General features: G+C 41.7%; 1 protein-coding gene across 4 annotated transcripts in view; it reads right to left on the bottom strand.

The window, feature by feature from the left end:
- MYLK (myosin light chain kinase) overlaps nt 1–20756 on the bottom strand; it is a 240345-nt gene that overhangs the window by 18736 nt on the left and 200853 nt on the right. For 3 of the 4 annotated variants that reach the window (XM_077320437.1, XM_077320438.1, XM_077320435.1), the window contains 6 exons: nt 19797–20099; nt 17330–17380; nt 17153–17246; nt 15013–15216; nt 6342–6559; nt 1802–1925 (listed from right to left, as the gene is read on the bottom strand). In XM_077320437.1, coding sequence (XP_077176552.1) covers nt 1802–1925; nt 6342–6559; nt 15013–15216; nt 17153–17246; nt 17330–17380; nt 19797–20099 — 994 coding nt within the window. The remainder of the gene's footprint in view (nt 1–1801; nt 1926–6341; nt 6560–15012; nt 15217–17152; nt 17247–17329; nt 17381–19796; nt 20100–20756) is intronic. The other variant, XM_077320436.1, reaches the window with a different exon arrangement.

Below are 20756 nucleotides of genomic sequence, written 5' to 3'. Positions count from 1 at the left end.
CCCGCAGGGCCCGCAGCTCTCCTGGGAGCTCATTCCACCAGGTCGGGGCCAGGACCGAAAAGGCCCTGGCCCTGGTCGAGGCCAGGGGTGCTTCCCTAGGGCCGGGAACGATTTTCACTTCAGTCCTACCACTTTTGGAAGGAGGGTGGGATAAAAATAAATAAAGTTGCCCTGTCTGAAGTAGAGTATTTATATCCAAACATTTTACTTGTAGCTTGCAGGACATTCACTGGTAATGCACATAGTATGCAGTAGAACAGTGGTCCCCAACCTTTATTAGGCTGGGGACCGGCAGGGCATCAGGCCGCGCCTGCGGGGACCGCGCCCACGCGGGCCACGCCCACGCTTCTGGCCGCGCCCGCGGGCTGCGCCCGCGCATCGAGCCGCGGCCGGCCGCGCCCGCGCATCGGGCCGCGCCCGCGAGCCACGCCCGCGGATCGGGGCGCGCCCGCGGGTCGGGGCCCGCGGGCGCGGCTTGCATGGGCGCAACCCGGCCCTGATTCCCTCTTCCCGCCCTCCTGCAGTAAGTAGCTTCCCGGGCCGCAAGCTTGCGGCCTGGGAAGTTTTTTACTGCGGGGGGGGCGGGGAGAGGGAGCTGTGGCCCGGCGTCATGGCCTTCGCGGCCCGGTGCCGGGCCGCGGCCCGCAGGTTGAGGACCACTGCAGTAGAAGATTAAAGATTATGAACCACTGATTTAAACAGAATTACAAAATTAAAAACAGGTTGTACTCCCTTGTACTGACAATGCTTACAAACAAAACCTTGCAACAGCAACAGAGACAATTTCCATTGTGCAACAATGCAAATTCAAAACTCTGACAAGGCGTGCTCCCCTGAACTGAATAAAAAATGATGTAACTGGGATCCAACATAAAGATAAATACTGCTGAACATCTGAACTAGGAAGAAAAGGTATACAAGGACATTTACAAAAATAGCAGAAAATATACTCTGGAAGACCAAAGGGGGGAAAAAAGCAGTATGTTATTGTGCAGTAAGTAGCTTTCATAAAGCAGACTGGGGGGGGGGGACCATGTTGTATAATCAGAACATGACAGATATATGTGATAAAAATAATTTAAAACATAAAATGGCAAAATGAAGCAAAATTCCAATAACAGAATATGCTTTGTAAACAACTGTAAATTGTTAGCAAAAATGGGAGCATGCAAGGGCCAGTAAAGTGAAAAGGCATAAATGTAAACAGAAACAAAAATGAAAGGGCTGTAAAGACCTTTTAAAAAATACTCTAGTATAATGCCTACATGAAAATTAAATATCTCAATTCTGTGTTTGGACTATGTCCTTCTACATACTTGTATTATCAGGGAGCCAAAATTTCCTTTTGCAAAAATTCTTCATTTCACAACATCAGCCAGAAAAGCCACTTGTCTCCCCTGTGTTTCTACAGTACCTTATTTCGATCTAATACAGCAGTGAATGGATACACTCCAGGAACAAACTATAGAACACCAATGAATCTCTCTGAAGAATATGTTGAAATACCATAAGTAGAACAAGGGAATATATGACACACTCTGGATCATAAGCAAGGCATTACCATATCAACAGGTCTAGGGTCCAGCAAAGTATGCTTGTTATATTCTGGGAAATATCAAACTACGGAACAAAGAACAGGAGTGGGAGAAGGTCAAGGAGATGAAAGAATCCAGAATGAAATAGGTCTTCTAAATAAGCCTGGATTTCTTCAGGAAATTAATGAATTCTGAATTGCAACCAATATTCTTTACATCAATGGGACGGAGAAATTCTGGAGATTTGGCTGAGCTAAAGTACTTACAAAATATAGCAGATGACTCCTATGCTCCACATGTCTGTTGCATATCCAATAGGCTCATAGTTTATAACTTCTGGCGCCACAAATTCTGGTGTTCCAAAAAGGACTTTCAGAGAACCTGCACTTTCTGTTAAAAATGCAGAAGGAAGAGTTTAGAAAACAACCTTCTAGTAACATTTACCTTCCCTAAAACACTCACAGGTAATTTGGGGGAAATTATACAATCTCAACTTGTCAAACAAAGTCAACCAAGAATTTTCACTTTTGGTTGTCCATGTCTAAACCCAGCATACTAGTTTCAACTCCTCATTGGCACATTTTTGGCAGGGAATTGCAAAGGCAACTGAAGAAAAATAATTTTAGCTATGACCAGGGACAGAAACTAGGCCTGGGTTGAATCTGCAGTGGAGTTTTTATCCTCTTCAGGCCCAAATAAACCCTCCCCTCTGCACCTTATTCAATTTCCATTTTGATTTTGGGCGCTTTACGTTTTCCTTCTGCAACATCCATTATCGAGTCTGCAGTGACACTACCTTTTCTTCACAATATCCAGGAGTGGATATAGCTCGCTACATCTGGGAAAAGCACTCTGAAATCCCCAGTATTACAAGTATAGATGTCACAGTTTTGGCAGATTAACTTTCTTCCCCTTCTCCAGGCCTCCAATGCTAATGTAGTGCGGAAGTCTGTTGCTGATTGGTCAGGGTGTCAATTCAAAGACTGCAGGAAAACTGGGGTTCCCGGTTGCCATTCCCTTGCAAGTTTAATTTTTGCCCTCATTTTTGGGATTGTTTTTAAGTGACTGCACTCCCAAAGCCCACTCCTCTATAAAAAGAGATTTGCCTTTTCAAGTTTCTCCCCCCCTTCTCTCCTGACACTGATGCAGGTGGAAGAAAATTAAAAATAAACAAGCAGCCTCGTGTTCCATTTGCCCCGTCCACAGCTTGCTCTAGCTGAGTCGGGAGACAAAAGGCAGGGAATAAAGCACTTTCTAGCTTTTTGTTCCTTCAGTGCTGGCTGGAGCTTCACATAACCACTGCTCTCCCCCCACCCACCCCCCTTCAAGTGGGAAGGAGACAGGAAAACGGCAATTGGGACAAGATACAGTGCAGAAGACAACGTCTTAGTGGAGGGCTAGAAAAAGGAGGGCTGCAGATCTGTTAGAACAGTGGTCCCCAACCCCCAGTCCGGGGACCGGTAGCAGTCTGTGGATCAGTCGGTACCGGGCTGCGGCTCCTCCTCATCCTCCTCCGTTGCTGCTGCCTCAGGGGCTGCCCTGCAACTCTGCTGCTGGCTCACCTTTGGTGCTCTCTGGCGGCCGCCATGGTTGGGGCTCCCCCTCAGCATGGCACTGTGCAACTGCTGCTGGCAGTGCCCCTCAGTGGGCGGCAAGAAGTCAGGGGTGCCGGCAGGAAAGCAAGTGGAGCAGGCAGCGGTGGCGACGTCCCTCGGCAAAAGACTACCCCCGCCCGGGCCTCAGTAAAATTGTCAAGCATTGACCGGTCCCCGGAGATAAAAAGGTTGGGGACCACTGTGTTAGAAGATCCGGCTTCAAATCGATTAGAGTTTGTCAGGCTCAAGAATGGGGAAAAAATATGAGTGCAGAAATGGTCCTACTCTAAAGAACAACTTTCAACATACTAATGCAGAAAGTGAATTCACATATCTACTAGGAGTAGGCCCAAAGGTAAAAGTAAAGGTATCCCTTGTGCAAGCACCAAGTCATGTCTGACCCTTGGGGTGACGCCCTCCAGCAGTTTCACGGCAGACTCAATACGGGGTGGTTTGCCATTCCCTTCCCCAGTCATTACCATTTTACCCCCCAGCAAGCTGGGTACTCATTTTACCAACCTCAGAGAATAGAAGGCTGAGTCAACCTTGAGCCGGCTGCTGAGATGGAACTCCCAGCCTCATGGGCAGAGCTTTCAGACTGCATGTCTGCTTCCTTACCACCCTGTGCCACAAGAGGCTCTAGGAGTAGGCCTACAGTGGTATATGTGTACATGCTTCAGTACAGAGCTGTGTGCCCTTGAGTTAAAGTTTCTACTAGTCTATCTAAAACTGATCAAGGAGCTTTGTACCCAAAGCACATTTCTATTTGAGGGTATGGTTGACTGTGAGACAAAGCCTGAGCTTCTGAATTTTACTTCCAGGATGAGCCTGATTACAAAAGTCAGTGTACCCGTTTTTTATTCCAAGGTTTGATAGATTATTTAAATGATGTTGTAACGGGTACAGTGAATCATTTTGTGAGAATTCACATGTCAGAACTGTCAGAGTTTTGGGAAAGTGGTCCTTTGAGAATGCTATGCAAAACAAATCCCCCCAAAGGGGGGGGGATTCTTTGAATAAGCCACCCTACACAAGGAAACAGTCACATATTCTCCATGTAAGAGTTCTAAACATACCAAAAAAGGTCAGGAAAATATCCTGCATCTCTGTTTTCCCCAACAACTAATTACCTGCAGAAACTGAGCACAAAAGGGTCACTGATCTTTACTAATTTAAATTAGAAACAAAGCTTTGGAAGATTATCTGTACTAGATTTGTATTTGTTACAATGCTATTAAAAGAAAAATAAAGATTTTAACTTTGCATAACTAAGAAGCACATGGAATATGGGTGGCTTTGTAACATTTCTAGTTTAAGTATGATTTTGGTATACATAAGGGAGGACTGGCCATTAAGGCCACCACAGGAAGTCCAGGGGTGGCCCTTCAGAGAACTCCCCTCCCAGGGGACTCCAACTTCAGAGTGGTCCTGTGCAAGGTGGGTAGGAGACACGGTCATCACGACCTGCTTGTACGCCATAAGCCAGTACCCCCCCCCCACACACACAGACATTAGACAGCACTGCAGCCCTCCACCATATCATAGAATCATAGAGTTGGAAGGGGCCATACAGGCCATCTAGTCCAACCCCCTGTTCAACGCAGGATCAGCCCTAACCATCCTAAAGCATCCAAGAAAGGTGTGTATCCAACCTTTGCTTGAAGACTGCCAGTGAGGGGGAGCTCACCACCTCCTTAGGCAGCCTATTCCCCTGCTGAACTACTCTGACTGTGAAAATTTTTTTCCTGATATCTAGCCTATATTGTTGTACTTGAAGTTTAAACCCATTACTGCGTGTCCTGTCCTCTGCAGCCAAAAGAAACAGCATCCTGCCCTCCTCCAAATGACAACCTTTCAAATAGTTAAAGAGGGCTATCATGTCCCCTCTCAACCTCCTTTTCTCCAGACTGCACATTCCCAAGTCCCTCAACCTATCTTCATAGGGCTTGGTCCCTTGGCCCCAGATCATCCTCGTCGCTCTCCTCTGTACCCTTTCAATTTTATCTACGTCCTTCTTGAAGTGAGGCCTCCAGGTGGGTGGAGGCAAGCCAGATAGGAGTAATAGTGAGCCTGTTCCTTTCCTTCTCCCTGTTGGTTGGGGGAGGGGCTGCAGCAGATCAGGGGCTTGGGGCCCTTGTCCAGGGCCAATTTTGCCTCCTAGTCTGTCCTGATACAGAAGAAGACTCACAATGTCTACTCTAAACTGATTACAGGTTTGCATTTTTTGGGGGGGGGGAAACATTACAGTACTGTATCACTGGACGTTATATACATTTTGGCCATGTCCACAAGGATTCTATCTCCCTTGTTCAATGCTATTGGAGATGTGTGTGTTCCCCCCCCCTCCCCATAGTTTCCTGGTGCGTTCATGTATCTGTCAGCGTTTCCCCAATTTTTCTGGCATCTCACACCTGCTTTGCTGCAAAGTTTTGGGGAAGACTGAAGTAAAGCTGGATTGCTACCCTGTGACTAACAGCTACTTCCCAGACACTGTGTCTGCTGTGGCCACCAGGGAGCCTTTTTGTTTGTTTTTTAAACTGAATATCATCATATTGATATAAACATAATTGATATAAACATTACAACAATATGCATAATGGGTTTTCTGAATTCTCAGATTTTATTTTTTGAAGCAATTTTTTAGCCTTTTCAGTGAGTAAATACAAAGGGTAAGGTATATCACCATAAGAAATGATGATAAGAGACACACTTAAAAAATCAACTGGAAATTCAGATAACCTGTTAGGCATACTGTTATAAGAATACTAGGGACAAAGTCACAGGCATATTAGCAATAGGGATATCTCCATGTGGAAACCATCTTAATGACCTCCATGGTCATTCATTATAATAGTTTTGCAATTTTCTGTAGCCTGTAATGCTAATATGTAGAAAATATACATACAATTACTGCCACAGATACATTTTGAATAATGCCTATGACATTATGGGAAATGACCTTTCTTACCCCCCATGCCCAGAGCAGTTCTAAATGAGCCAAGCTCTTGTAGTAGAGCATAGCAGGGGCTGATCCTGCAAGTATGTGTGACTGGGGCCACTAAGGGCTTTGCAGATGATAACCAAAACCGTGAACTGAACCTGGTAATTGATCAATAGTCAATGAAGTATCAGCAGAATGTACCAATCAGAGTTTCTGAGTTGTCATTAAGCATATATTCTCTATAAAATAACTAGACCAAGGAGACATTACCTAATCTTCGTGCAAGTCCAAAGTCAATCAGCTTGATTTTTGTACCAGTCTTGTTGACACACATTATGTTTTCTGGCTTCAAATCCAAATGTACAATGCCCTGCTTATGAATGTACTGTACACCTTCTGAGATTTGCTTCATGTACTTAATACACTCTCTCTCTGTTAGTTCAAAGTCCTCATCAATGATTCTCTCAAACAGTTCCCCTCCAGAAACACTAGGAAAAAAAATCAGAAAAAAAACCTTTGTAAGTACATTGGCAAACACAGTGCTTAGTAAATTTGCCATGTAGATGAAGATAACACAGACATGTTAAATTCTCTAATTCTTACATAGAAGGTGAGTGGATGGGGGAGGCATAAAATAACAGTATTCTTTAATGTCTCTGTGTATGCATACCCACACATATACACACTCATTCCTTTGTCCAAGTATTCACCCCATCATTTCTTTACCCTACCCCAGTCCATTGTACTCACCCATTCCATAAGAAGAGGCTAGTCAGTTTTCTGTACAAAGCACACATGCCCTTAATAATTTTGACATAGATATTGGGTTTTCTAGATACTGATTTATTGTTATAAGGTTCCAAGCCAGATACAAAGAAACTTAAAAACTCAGAAAAACAGTACAGTTATGACGAAATATTATAAACCTGTAAGCTCTCATGCAAAAAAGGAATTAAAAATAATATTAAACAGGGATGGTTTAAAAGAAAAATTAAATTGCCAAATAACAAGCTTCCAGTACTAACATGTTTGACGGTACTTGTAAGCTTCAGCACAATATTTAGCTACCTGTTTTCAGTGTTTTCTCTGAGAGGAGCATTTTGATTTTTCCTTCCTCTGTTGCTCCAAGAAGCCAAAACAAAAGATGAGCAATGATCTTGCTGCGGTGTACCACAGAGTGGGCACTTAAAGAAAACATGTCCAAGGGTCTCTAATACCCTTAATCCACATATGCATGCTCTCTCAGCCTTCAGAATCTTTTTATATCACCTCTGTAACACTACAGATGGCAAGGCAGAACACCTCCTATGATTCTTGATTTCCATAAAGGACAGATATGCTGCTGGCTTTTGAAAAACAATTCTGCTTGGCGATGCCATAAACTCAGGGGATCTAGGCAAATCTAATTGTTGCTCTATATCATTTAACCATTGTTTTGTTTAATAGTTTGCCTTGCCTGATCTTTGCTTGGCTTGGTTTTCTAGATAGAGAATCACCATTTCTTTTTTGCACAAATACTCATATCACTGACTAGAATATTAGACATATCACTGCCCATATTTGACAAAAATCAATGAACAGGCTACTCTGAGAGATAACATAACTTGGTAGATGTCAACTTAAAAACCCCAAACTTTTCTTAAGTACAAGAAACAGATTATTATTTTTATTATTGTTATTTATTAAATTTCTATACTTTCCTCCCAAATCCAGCTCAGGGCATTGTATTCAATGATTGATTTCAAGCGATAAGGAAAGGATACAGCAGTTCCAGATCTATGATATACAAATTAAAACTACAATGCTTAGATTTAATTTTGTTCAAACAAAATCTAAAAATCACAAATCTGGACAAAAGTAAACCAAATTAAAAAAAAAATCAACACAGTATGATCCAAATTCCACCTCCACATGTGGAAAGTGTCTTCTATTCATGGCAGTGCTATTCAAGCTACAGTGTTGCATGAGAGAAATAAAAATAAAAAATCCTCAAGCATTTATTCTCTACAGTCAAGAGAATATGCCCCCCCCCTCTACATTTTCTGCAGTACATCTGTATTCATACTGATTCTGACTTTGGTACCAAGAGGAGAAATACTCACAAAAAAAACAGAATATGCATCAGGTGATTGGTAATATTAATTCACTCCCAAATAAATGTTAAAAATGAAGCAAAACCTCCTACTGTGAGTGATGAAAATAAGTGGGGAAATTGAATGAAATAAAGGTTGTTGTTTATTCATTCACTGCCATGCCCTAAAGCCTCTCTCCTCTGACTCCTCATGTCTTTCCTCTTGTGGATAAATACAAAACAAAAGCAAAAACTAAACCTCTACAGATGATGGACATCTTTTAGTTCTAGGCACCAAATTTCCTTTCACTTAGCTCCTTTAAAAAGCAGTCTGAATAAAAGAAGAAGAAGAATAGTTGGTTCTTATATGCCGCTTTTCCCTACCCAAAGGAGGCTCAAAGCAGCTTACAGTCGCCTTCCCTTTCCTCTCCCCACAACAGACACCCTGTGAGGTGGGTGAGGCTGAGAGAGCCCTGATATCACTGCCTGGTCAGAACAGCTTTATCAGTGCCGTGGCGAGCCCAAGGTCACCCAGCTGGCTGCATGTGGGGGGAGTGCAGAATAGAACCTGGCTTGCCAGATTAGAAGTCCACACTCCTAACCACCACACCAAACTGGCTCTCTGTTTAAGAACTACAAGCTAGTGTTTTATTCTTTGCAGTAAGAGAACTATACCAGAAATGTAGTATGCTGAACTTTTGTCAGGCTTTAAACAAAGGAAAAACATGGAAAAAGATTTATAGTGTATTAATACAAACACAATGTAACATGCAGAAAGAGCAGCTTTCTATATAAAATCTGTTTTAGATAGATGCTGCGCACTCTAAACATGGCTGAATATTTGTCAACATTTAATCTTAATGCCAAATGTAATTTTGCATTTCCATCACAGAATAAACAATAGGAAAAAATGGTCTTTTCAACTGTCTAATAGAGATGATTACAACTCTCACTTATAAAGCTAAAATAAAACCATCTGTAACTTTTGACTTTTTGTTCACAGGAAGTACTCAATCAAAATAGCTACTGGATTTGCTTGCTGAAAATATATCTCAGTTCTTGTGCAAGAGAACAAATTATACCTCCATGACAATTCTGTATCACAATCACTGCCAAGATTTTTCTCTATAATAGTAGCCATTGATGCTATGGCAGGAAAGGGCGCAAAAGTAGCTTGGATGGGAGCACACTGTCTTCCAATAGTAAAACAGATATATGGGCTATCTTCCAAGGTAACCTTTACCACCTATGATCACATGTACAAGGCGGCAAGGACAGAGCCTACCGGTGCATGGTCTGTTCAAGCACATGATACTTTGCCTGCATTTTGGCCAACACATGTAAGTGAAGGGGACTGAAGCATGCTATTTGGTTGTGAGCAAAGAATGTTCTGTATATCTTTCCCTGTATGCATGTTGGGGGCACAGTGGTTCCCAATATGGAAACACAGTAGGCCCATGGGAAGTCACTTTGCCTCCCAAACCTAGAGATTTTGGTCAATTCTCTATTTTGCAAGTTTCAGCACACAGGAAGACTTGACTACATCTCCAAATGATAACATTTCACAATGATGAAAAAATGCTATGCCACGCACTTCTGTGCTTTAAAACTTCTTCTGAAGAAAATGCTTGAAACAGACTGAGAATTTGCACCCTGCAGACTTTGTCTCCTGTGTCTTCTCTGGTTTTTGTGCTTCCTTCCCCTGTTTTAGGCATTTACAGAGTAGTCCACAGACATATAAGCTGGCTTCATGAGAATTTTTTAATAAAGTCTCTTTTAAGGAGCTGCTTTGTTTTGTTGCACAGCATGCACAAAAGTGTTCTGAATTACAAGATATTACTTTAAATAATTGTGGATGAGATCAAGAAGGTTGTGATGCATCTAACAAAGTTCTAATAGGCAGTCAGAAGATGACAACCTGGGAATTCCACATACACCATTCTGACCACCTCCGGAGAAAATCATGACACTCTGCAGATGAAAAATATGTGAAAGAACCATGACTGCAGATGAGCTTAGCTCAACATTCAGCACATACCTTGAGACATATACAACCATAAAACTGATTAAGATCTAAAACTAACACGACTGAATTGCTTGATTTTTATTCCTTTTTGGAACAGGGAAGGATTCGGAAGTAGAAGAAATTAATGTTATGCAAGATAGTGCAGAATCCAAAACACCTAATGAATTCTCCTATTTTCTATTAGTACTGCCAGTTTCCAATTCCAAGCTAAATAATGTGTGTGTGTATGTGTGTGTATACACACACATGCAATTACTAACTTGATCAAGTTTTATATCTAAACAAACACTATGCATTGTCTTGCTTAGAACGTATTACTTTTTGCTCCGGTAATCAAAACAGCAAGACTATCCCTTTCCCCTCTGCCAGTGTATCAAAACAAAAAACAGCTGTCCTTCTGGTCAAACGTTTTGAAGAAGAAAGAAAATGGGCTTTTTTTAAAGCAGCTGTTACTACAAAAATGATCACATGAAAAAGAGAATAATAAGTTATGCAATTTATCTGGGTTCTGGTACATAAACTCCAGTCCAGCAACTCTCAACATGTGCATGGGGGGGGGGGGGGTTTGAGTGCCTTGTTTTTAAGCAGCAGTTGCCTCACACAGCATCAGAAGCTGTTTCTGACATTCTCCAGAGTACAATAAGCAGCTTTAAATGTATGCAAGTGGTAGCTGAAAGATGCATTACATTTTCCCTTAACTCCATGATAGCTTGGAAAAATAAGAGTTTGGAATATGGAGAAAGTGCACTGATGGCTATTGGCCTGATGGTGGCAGAAGAGAGTACTTCTGTTTGTGGAGAGAATAATTCTGGGATAATGCTGGCCTTTTATGATCAGCAGCTTGAAAACTGGGCCAGCTGAACAAATTTCTGATCTCTAATTGGGAAACCTTCAATGGGAATCTTTCAACAAACCCCCGCCCCTCTGCCTACTGCCATGCGGCTGGGAAGCAGTGGGAAAATGCTGAGCAAACCAGGAAAATGGCTGACAACACACCATACTGGCACAACAGCCCAGAATTTTGAATGAATCCTAAAGTATTGTGATGATGCAGTTATGTCACTTCCTGGTCTTTGGGGGAAGTGACACCACACCACTTGAATGACATCATCCCCTCCCCTCACCCATTCTCTCACCCAGAGCTTGCCAGATGATGGCTGGAAAACCTAACCCCAAAGGTGAAGAAGGGTGCCTGTGCTGCAGACAGACCCAGTGTGGGCACATATGGGCTTATAAATATCCAGAAAGAATGGACAACTGCAAATAATCACTTGTGGATTAAAAAAAATAGTATACAACAATCAATACAAGCAGCAGAGGAAAAAAAACAGTTGCTAGTCTTAATCAGATACATATTCCATGTTTTTCAGGTTGTATATGTAGTCCTAGAATGTGCTACCAGACCCTTCCTGTAGTCACAGTTTGGTACATGCAATATATATTTCTTGTTTGTTTAGTAAAATATTTATAAACCATATTACAGACCCAAGTGGATTCTCAGGACAGCATAAACAATAAAAATAAAACACCAAAAAGTTATAGATGTGAGCTAATTTAGTTTATCATGTTGAAGGGTTGCCAACATACAGATGGTGCCTGGAGATTTCCTGGAATGATAACCAAAAAGGCTGAGATGAAAAAATTAAACTAGGAATTTGTCATGTACAAATTATACCTTGCTTACACTAAGATGTTCACCCATGGAATACATGGTGATAATTAGCTAATTATTTGCATGTTGTACCTGAGCACTCCATCTGAACTTTGAGTATTGTGGACTGGGCATGTGAAATATTGCACATTTTGAAGAGTTGCCCATGTGAAACCTTCAGAATATTTATCACCACTTAATACAAGGGTCCCCAACCTGAGACCCGCAGACTGCATGCAGCCCCCGACCTTTTTCTGTGCCAACCTGCTTGTCTGCTGCTATCACCCTCAGTAGGTTAATAATTTTGTTACATTTTGGTTTAAGATCTGACCCTCTGGCACTGGGCACGCTAATGCAGCCTCCATGTGCCAAAAGGCTGGGGATCCCTGGTCTTATATGTATAAGAAGAGTTTCAGATCCATTCTGCATATATTGAGTTTTATATATATCTTTATTTATTGTATGGAGTGCTCTGTTTGAACCACTGTGAAAGTTGAAACATGTTTGGTTTTTATATTAGGATACAATTTATACATTTTAACCTGTATTCACATGTTTGGACATTGGTCTGTATACTAGGCATAAATAGTTATATGCAGAACCATATGAATGTGTTTTTAAATGACATTTTAACACTTTGGATTGTATAATTAAATATATATTATTGTCTTTATATTCCCACTGCACACTTAGCCATATTCTAGTTTAATTTTTTTTGTCTCAATCTTTTGGGTTACCTTTGTTTCCTTTCTTCCCTTTTTTTGTCATACTGTTCTTCTGGAATTACAACTGATACCCAGACTACAGAGATCAGTTCCCCTGGAAAAAACGGCTTATATGTATTGGGATATTTGGTTAATATAGAAGAGTTTGCCCAGTCATAGAAGGATGATACTTACGATAAATCCCTGAGAAGAATATTGCAAAAAACTTACATTTATCAAAGTAGATCTAGTTCACATTCAGGTTGCAACTGAAAGGAGGGAGAGAAACCTAATCTAAATAGTACTTTATCACAAATGGCCAGCTAATCCAGTATCATGTGTGTGGGAATATGAAGGCATTGTCTCTATGGGAGAGATCCATAGAAACATGTGTCTCCATAGAATGTCATGTGCATTCTCTCACTGCAGAAAGTGAGAGGAAAAAGCAGACGAGAAAGGGGGGATTAGGGGTCAGTTTACTGGTTAAAACAAAGACAGTGATCCAATTCAAAGAGAACCCCTATACACACTTAGAGTGATGTAATGCCCCCAATGTCCAGGCATGCTGAGTTGCACTCAAATCCTCCCTCTTGACTCTGTATGCTGTCAGAGTTCACAATGTTACAGTTGTCACGCAGGCCTTGGAATCTGTCTTGTGACAGCAATTTGGTAAATATGCTCACTGTTATTTTCTCAATGGGACAGTTGTGTAGGTTGACAACTCTTTGTCCCTGGACAACCTTGACATACTGGTTCCTGATTACAATGTGTTTTGTCCACATGCTGTTCCTTTCTGAAAAGGGTAAGTACAGAGACACTGGGATACCAATATGGTAAAGACAAATGTACAAAAATGACTTTTACAGAGTCTTCAAATTTCCATTCTTCTTTATTCTTTCATATAAATCCCAACACGTTTCACTCTTTGGCTTTATCAAGAGACTTCAATTTTCATATTTTGAAAAACAACTTCAGTATAAAGAAGTAATCTCCTAACAGAGAGTAAGTCAGTTTCAACAATTGCTATCCGTAGCTAAGGGCATTTCAGACAACTCTTTGTCCCTGGACAGCCTTGACATGCTGGTCCCTGATTACAATGTGTTTTGCCCACATGCTGTTCCTTTCTGAAAGACAGAGGGCTATACAACTCTGGTTATCCTCTTAGCAGCTGAACTGGCAAATATTCCTTCATATCAAAATCCTTCAGTAGCATTATAAGCCACCCTGATTCTCTGCACAATTTGGAAGCAGATACACATTCTGTTTCAGTAGATGAGTGGGCAACAATTTCTTACTTATGACTTCCCCAATTTATAGCACCACCCCCATGGAAAAATACATAAGCATTGGTGGATCTTAGGTTTGATCTTTCTCCAGTCTAGTTTGCATCTGCATATCCCAATAGTATGAGATTATTCATTGCTGGCAGTCTCAGTTTAAAGTGTGTAGAATCCTTTTAGTACCTCATCACCCTTTTGACTGCAGTCCAACCCAATGAGTCTCTCCCAAGGCCCCATCTTGTACAATCTCGTCTTTGACCATCCATTTTTATTCCATACAGTGTACCTCTTAGCAGGATAGGCACAGCATCAGGGTGTTCCAGCCTGACGTCCAAGGTGAAGGCAAGCTGTAGTCAGGAGCATAGTCAGAATACCATCCAAGGTTTAGACAGGCAGCAGTCAGAAGCAGAGTCAGAATCCAATCCAAGATCAGGGTAGGCAGCAATCAGGACTGTGGTTAGAGGCTGGGCCGAATGTTGAGGCAGGCAAAGGGTCAAGGCATGGTCAGGAGGTAGATCCAACAGGCGAAGGTCAGGGTTTCAGGGAAGACTGGGTGGGCACTGTGCAAAGGTGAACTAATATTAGCACACATTGCACCCACATTGACCTGCTGTTGCACACTACTTATATAGGGCATGACGATCCCCAAGCCCTGTTCCTGGGATTACTTTTAGCAACTGGAGCCCTGCGTTCAGCCTTCATCTTGTGAACATCTCCCTTCTTCTTCCAGTTCCCTGCAATAGCAAGCCTGTAGATGAGCACTACATCTTCCATCTTTAAATTCTTGTCTTTGCTCTCCTTTGCTCTAATGGTGGATGTGTTTCAGGTGAGCTGGGCACTTGCTTTTCTGGCAGTGATGATGGCTCAGATGTGGAAGATCCAAATAAATCCAAATCAATCAGGCCTCCAGGCCTACCAAAACATGTCACTTGTTAAATGCTAACACAAAGTAACCATAAAACTGGTGAAGAAGTCATATTCAATAATGGTTCTTGGCCGATGATATATCATCAATATGTATGTTTAGCAAAAGACTCAAAGAAAATGTGAATAAAATCTCACTATTTGAACATATCATGCATACAGAATGCAATACCTGAATTTCAAAAGAATATCCCATCAGTAAAGCAGAATTTTCATTTGTTAGAAAATATAACAGATATATGAATGCACCATTACTTTTCCTACTACTGTCTGGTTTATACTTACAGTTCCAAGACCATGACAATGTTAGCTTTCTCTTCAAAGGCATCTACACACTGGACAAGTTTGGGATGATGCAGACAGTTCATAATGCTGATCTCTTGCCTTATGTTTTCTTTATCCTTAGCTGAATAGGCTTTAAAAAATTTCCCTGCCCAAACTTTTCCCGTTTTCTTCTCAACAAGTCTGAAGACTTGTCCAAATTTTCCTCTGTAAAATACAGAACCATGTCCATTAAATGCTCGTAAAGCTTTGAGGTTAGCACCCCATGACTATTGCATGTACTTTTTCATGTGCTTAACTGATTCATTTGAATCTTTTAGTCACATGACTGAAACTAGACTTAAAAGGTGGCTGCTCCTGAGACTGATACAATTACACACCCAAACCTCAGCACTTTACACTAAGGAAATAGATCTTAATGAAAATGCAGTCTGGATCTGTGATAGACTAGCTGCATTATAGCAGGCATGGAGGGACTCTTTAAAGCAGTGGTCCCTAACCCCCGGTCCGGGGACTGGTACCGGTCTGTGGATTGGTTGGTACTGGGCCGCGGCTCCTTCTCATCCTCCTCCCCGGCTGCTGCCTCAAGGGATGCCCTGCCACTCTGCCACCGGTTCACCTTTGGTGCTTTCCAGCGGCCGCCATGGCTGGGGCTTCCCCTTGGTGTGGCACTGCGCAGCTGCTGCTGGCAGTGCCCCCCAGTGGGTGGCGAGAAGTCAGGGGCGCCAGTGGGAAAGCAAGTGGAGCAGGGGCTCAGCTGATGGTGGCGACATCCCTCGGCAAAAGACTACCCCCCTCCCCCGGGACTCAGTAAAATTGTCAAGCGTTAACCGGTCCCCGGTGATAAAAAGGTTGGGGACCACTGCTTTAAAGGACAAGATAAATCATGATTAAGAAAACAGATATGCAATGTGTAGTAAATGAGTTGATCAGATTCACCAATTAAACTGTTAATTCAATTAAAAAGATGCCCCCGATGAATTAGGTACAAGATTTTAAAAATCTGATGTGAGGCATTCTCTCGAGTTTGAGAGAGACTGTCTCTTCTAGTTGATGCCAGATGGAACATGAGCATGCAATAATATAATAACCAGTCCTCCCCCACCCCCTCAAAACAATTTTTTTCAGCATATAATTCAGTCCATCTAATAGAGTTTACATTAATTCATTAACCAGATTTCTTGAATGGGGAAATAAAGTTATAGGAAAGCAAATGTGTTCATACTGTCTCTGGTGAAATTCTATGGATAATCAAGTGGTCTTTAATAAATAAATCATAACTTCAAAGAAAATCATCTGAGGATATTAAATACTATTGGTGGTCCCAATTAGGCTCAAATTCAGTGGGACTGTGATCATGTTTTCTACTGTATCTTAGAAATTCTGTAGATGTGAACATTACTGCAATGGGTCTGCATCTTTGTAAAGGAAACAGACTGGCATTACTGCTCTAGTAAAGAGCTGCTTTATTTGAGAAGTCACAGATGGACAAATCTTATGAAGAACAGTCTTGATTGCAACACAACGAAGAAGAGGCATGATCTATATACTAAGCAATTAACAGGTAAGATACATAAACATATGCAGTTTGCCAATGACCTTTCCAAATAGGGTGCCACGTCCCCCCAGCCACTAGTGAGGGATGAGGGGATAAGGTTGCCAGATCTAGGTTGGCAAACTCCTGGGAATTTGGGAATGGAGCCTAGGGAGGACAGGGACCTCAGTGAGGTACAGTGCCATCCTCCAAAGCATCCATTTTCTCCAGGGGAACTGATCTCTGTAGTTTGTAGATGAGCTGTAATTCCAGGGGATCCCCAGGTCCCATCTGGAGGCTGGCATCCCTATTTCCTAAACAATACCATTAGTGTGATCTGGGATAACAGCCCCTGTCAATTGGGGCCCTTTGTCTAACTCAGTGTAGCAAACTCAAAACCTAAACAGTTACCAGTATACCTGGTAATTGAGGGGGAGGTTTATAGTTTAAAAACAAACCATGTTCTCCAAAAGTCATAGCAGGCTGTGTGGGTTTCCTCTCAATGTAGGGTCAGGACAACATTGTCTATAAAAATACACCAGTCTTGCTTATAATTTCATTAAAATGTACCACTTCAACAATGGAAAGGGAGGGGCATATTGCACTTACGATCCCAATCTTTCTTCAACATCATAGAACTCTGAAACCTTTTGCTCCGTGTTAATTGTCACTGTCCGATAGTCAACTTCAGTTTCTTTTTCTTCTAGGAGTTTACAGAAAAAACATCAGATCATGAAACAACCCCAAAACTACAAAGATTGTATGGTGAAACTGAAAATGTCATACCTTCATCAGACCCTTCAGCTTCTTCCTCCTCCTCCTCTCCTTCTTTTGGGCCTATAACCAAACAGATAATCACAATGACTCAAATTGCTTATCGAGTTACTTTCTGCCATATGTCCATTCCATTCTACTACAAAACCATCATGGACTATCATATCAGAACTTAATCCATTTTCGCACCTATGCAGGCAGTTTCCTCTAACGTTTTCAACCTGGTAGTCCTCATCCAACTCTTGCATTACTGCACTTGAAACCACATAAACATATAAGACCTCATCATATTTTTACCAAAGGTAATCCGGCAGCAGAGTGGCAGGGCAGCCCCTGAGGCAGCAGCCGGGGAGGAAGACAAGGAGGAGCCATGGCCCAGTACCGACTGATCCACGGACCGGTCCCAGTCCCCGGACCGGGGGTTGAGGACCGCTGCACTAAAGGAAATAGCCCCAGGAAAATGATTTCAGGTTCAAAAATGTATAGAATGTACACCCGTAAGCTACACACATCACATTTAAAGGGAACTCATTCGGTAAGCAGTCTCATTGGCTGCAAACTGTCTGGAAATGTATCCATTCATGAACTGCCATGAACTTGCTTGAAAGTTTGTGCTAGTTGACCTTCCATGAACTTCAGCTTGAAAACTGGGGACCAGCCAAATTCATCATGAACTTCAGCTTATTTGCTGGCTCATTCCCATCCCTAGTCCCAGATTCATTTCCTGGTATCTCAAATGAAAATGACCAGGTAATAGGTTATGTGAAAAGCCTTTATCTGAGGCCCTGGAAAACTACTGCCAGTCTGGTAGATGATACTGACAATGGCCAAAGACCAGTATAAGGCAGCTTCATATGTAGATATGCCAAAATCACTAATAATTTCAAACAGCATAGTGCACTTCGCAAAACTGCAATGCAGAACCTAAAGAGCCTCAAAATGCCAGATGGGCCTGTACTGGGGTACGGTATTCAAATTTATCACAGATGTATTTCCTCATTGTGCTCATTTGTCTTAGAAAACTGCAGACTTTGTGAGAACTCAAGTTAGTAAGTCCCTAAGGTGGTTTGATGAAAAAAGACATAACAGCACAGAAAAATTATGCTGGGAAAGGGATTGTGTCATCCAGCTGCTGCTGCTATTTTTGTGACTTTCTTCTTTCAGTGGGAAGACTACTGTTTCTTTTCAGCCCAAATTAAGAAAGGAGCATTTTGGTCTCCAGTTCACTGCTTCACCCATAAAATCCACTATGAACACAAGCCAGAGAAACTGCATAGGAGCTGAAGTTACTCGAATTCTATAGCTCTGAATTATTGCAGTGTTATCTTGCTCCATTGTTTTTACTCAAAGATAACATTTAGGGGCTCAATTAAACCTACAAAGCACTCTGTATAGAATGTACTTAAAAACAGGAAGAGGGAATTGGAACACATAATCCCTTCCCCACAGACTAGACGAAAGATGGCATGGCAGGAAGCAAAAGAGCTGAAGCTGGACTTTTCAGTGGGATAAATGAAAACACAGGTAGGAAGTCAGTCACCCAGCCTTTTACTCCTTGTTTGGAATATATGCAGGAGCTCCAGGATCTCATAGGAAAAAGCAACCTTCCCCACAACCAGTGTTAATAGTACCTTCTCATCAGGGGGTACATGATTGAGGTTTATAAAATTACGCATGGAATGGAAAGTTTCTCCCTCTCCCCAAAATACTAGAACTTGAAGGCAGCCAATGAAGCTGATGGACAATAGATTCAGGATGGATAAAAGGAGATACTTCTTTATACAGAGAGTGCAGTGATAGCCACAGGCACAGATGGCTTTAAAAGAGGATTATTTATTTATTTGATTTCTATACCGCCGCTTGCTGTAGCCTCGTGGCGGTTTACACATCAAATACTAAAACAATAAAACCCCAATAAAATCCCCATTAAAATAACAATCACAATGGCGACCATAATCTCTCGTAATCCCTCTTTGTTCAGGGTGGGGCAGATTCTTAGACAGATTCTTAGAGGATGGGTCTATTAGTGGCTACTAGCCATGGTGACTAGCCATGGTGACTCCATATTCAGAGCAATAACCTTTGTATCTCAGTGCCAGGAGGCAATAATGGGGGATAAACTTTAGAATCTTCATGATATGTCTCAAGGTGAATTCACTGCAACAATAGAGTGCCCTTCATACATGCATACACATGACAACTGTCATAATGAGAACTTTTTATATAACGTTTTTTCCTCAAAGGGTTTCATACATGTATCAGCTGCCCTGACAACAGGCTGGTAACACAGAGACACAGATTCATAGAAAGTCCAGATCTTCCAGTGTCACCTGGAGACAAAATTCCATGTACAAATTGCATTTTCATGTGCATACATCGAACTTGGACTCTGTCCTCAAATTAAACTGAATCCTCAACAACCCATAACTCTATCTACACAAATATGTTAAACTGTATCTTCCATGTGGCAGAAACTTGCCTTCTTTCTTCTCTCCTACTTTCACCAAATCCGATTCTTGGCTCGGCTCGCTTATCCCATAGACATTAGCAGCTCTCACCCGGAATTTGTATTCCCTGTCAGCCAGCAGATCCTGGACATTGTAAGAAGTGCTACGGCATGTTGTGAGGTCTGTCCATTTCTTGTCCACTGTGTTCCAAATTTCCACAGTGTAAGACTGCACTGCACTTCCACCATCATAAGAAGAGCCATACCATGAGATGGTAAGTGAAGAACTCCTAATATCTGATGCACAAGGCCTTCCTGCTGGGGGGTCAGGTTTATCTGCAAAGAAGGAAAAGCACAAAGAAATATGCTGCCTCTTTATTAAAATATGTCTTCTCTTATTTCACTTTCTCAGAGACATGCATGTCTGCTCATTCCCTCATGGCTCCAAGATTTTATCAGTCCAGACTCAAGGACATCTATCATTTTAAACATACATTCAACAGTGTAATAACATTGTAATAACAATGTGAAGAAGCTAGAAACAGGAAATGATCAAAAAAATGATAGCTCCTCACCAGTTGTTGACTATTACCACTGTTCAGTATAATATTACCTTCTACCTCTCCACATGTAATAATCTCCCAGAATAAATACTCAGAATTACATGTGAACATTTTAAATCAAGAGCTCTCAATGACTTCTTACTTGCAGGGCTTACTGAAACATGTACCTTCTTTGGATACTCCCTCGTGACTTGCTCACAGCTAGAAAAGTATTTTAAACACCAAAGGGCCAAAATGACATTGAGAGGAATAACATGGTACAAAATGGAAAGAAATAATGTTTGTAAACATTAGAACAAAGTTTGAGCCCAGTGGCACCTATAATACCAGCAAAGTTTAATTCTAGGTATAAGCTTTCATGTGCAAGCACGTAAACCAAGATGTTTGCTGTAGCAGTAGAAAAGAGCAAGAGTCCAGAAATGTGTTAAAG

This window comes from Paroedura picta, chromosome 2, assembly GCF_049243985.1.
Source record: "Paroedura picta isolate Pp20150507F chromosome 2, Ppicta_v3.0, whole genome shotgun sequence".
NCBI classification, from domain to species: domain Eukaryota; kingdom Metazoa; phylum Chordata; class Lepidosauria; order Squamata; family Gekkonidae; genus Paroedura; species Paroedura picta.
This window is presented reverse-complemented; position numbering and strand designations above follow the sequence as displayed.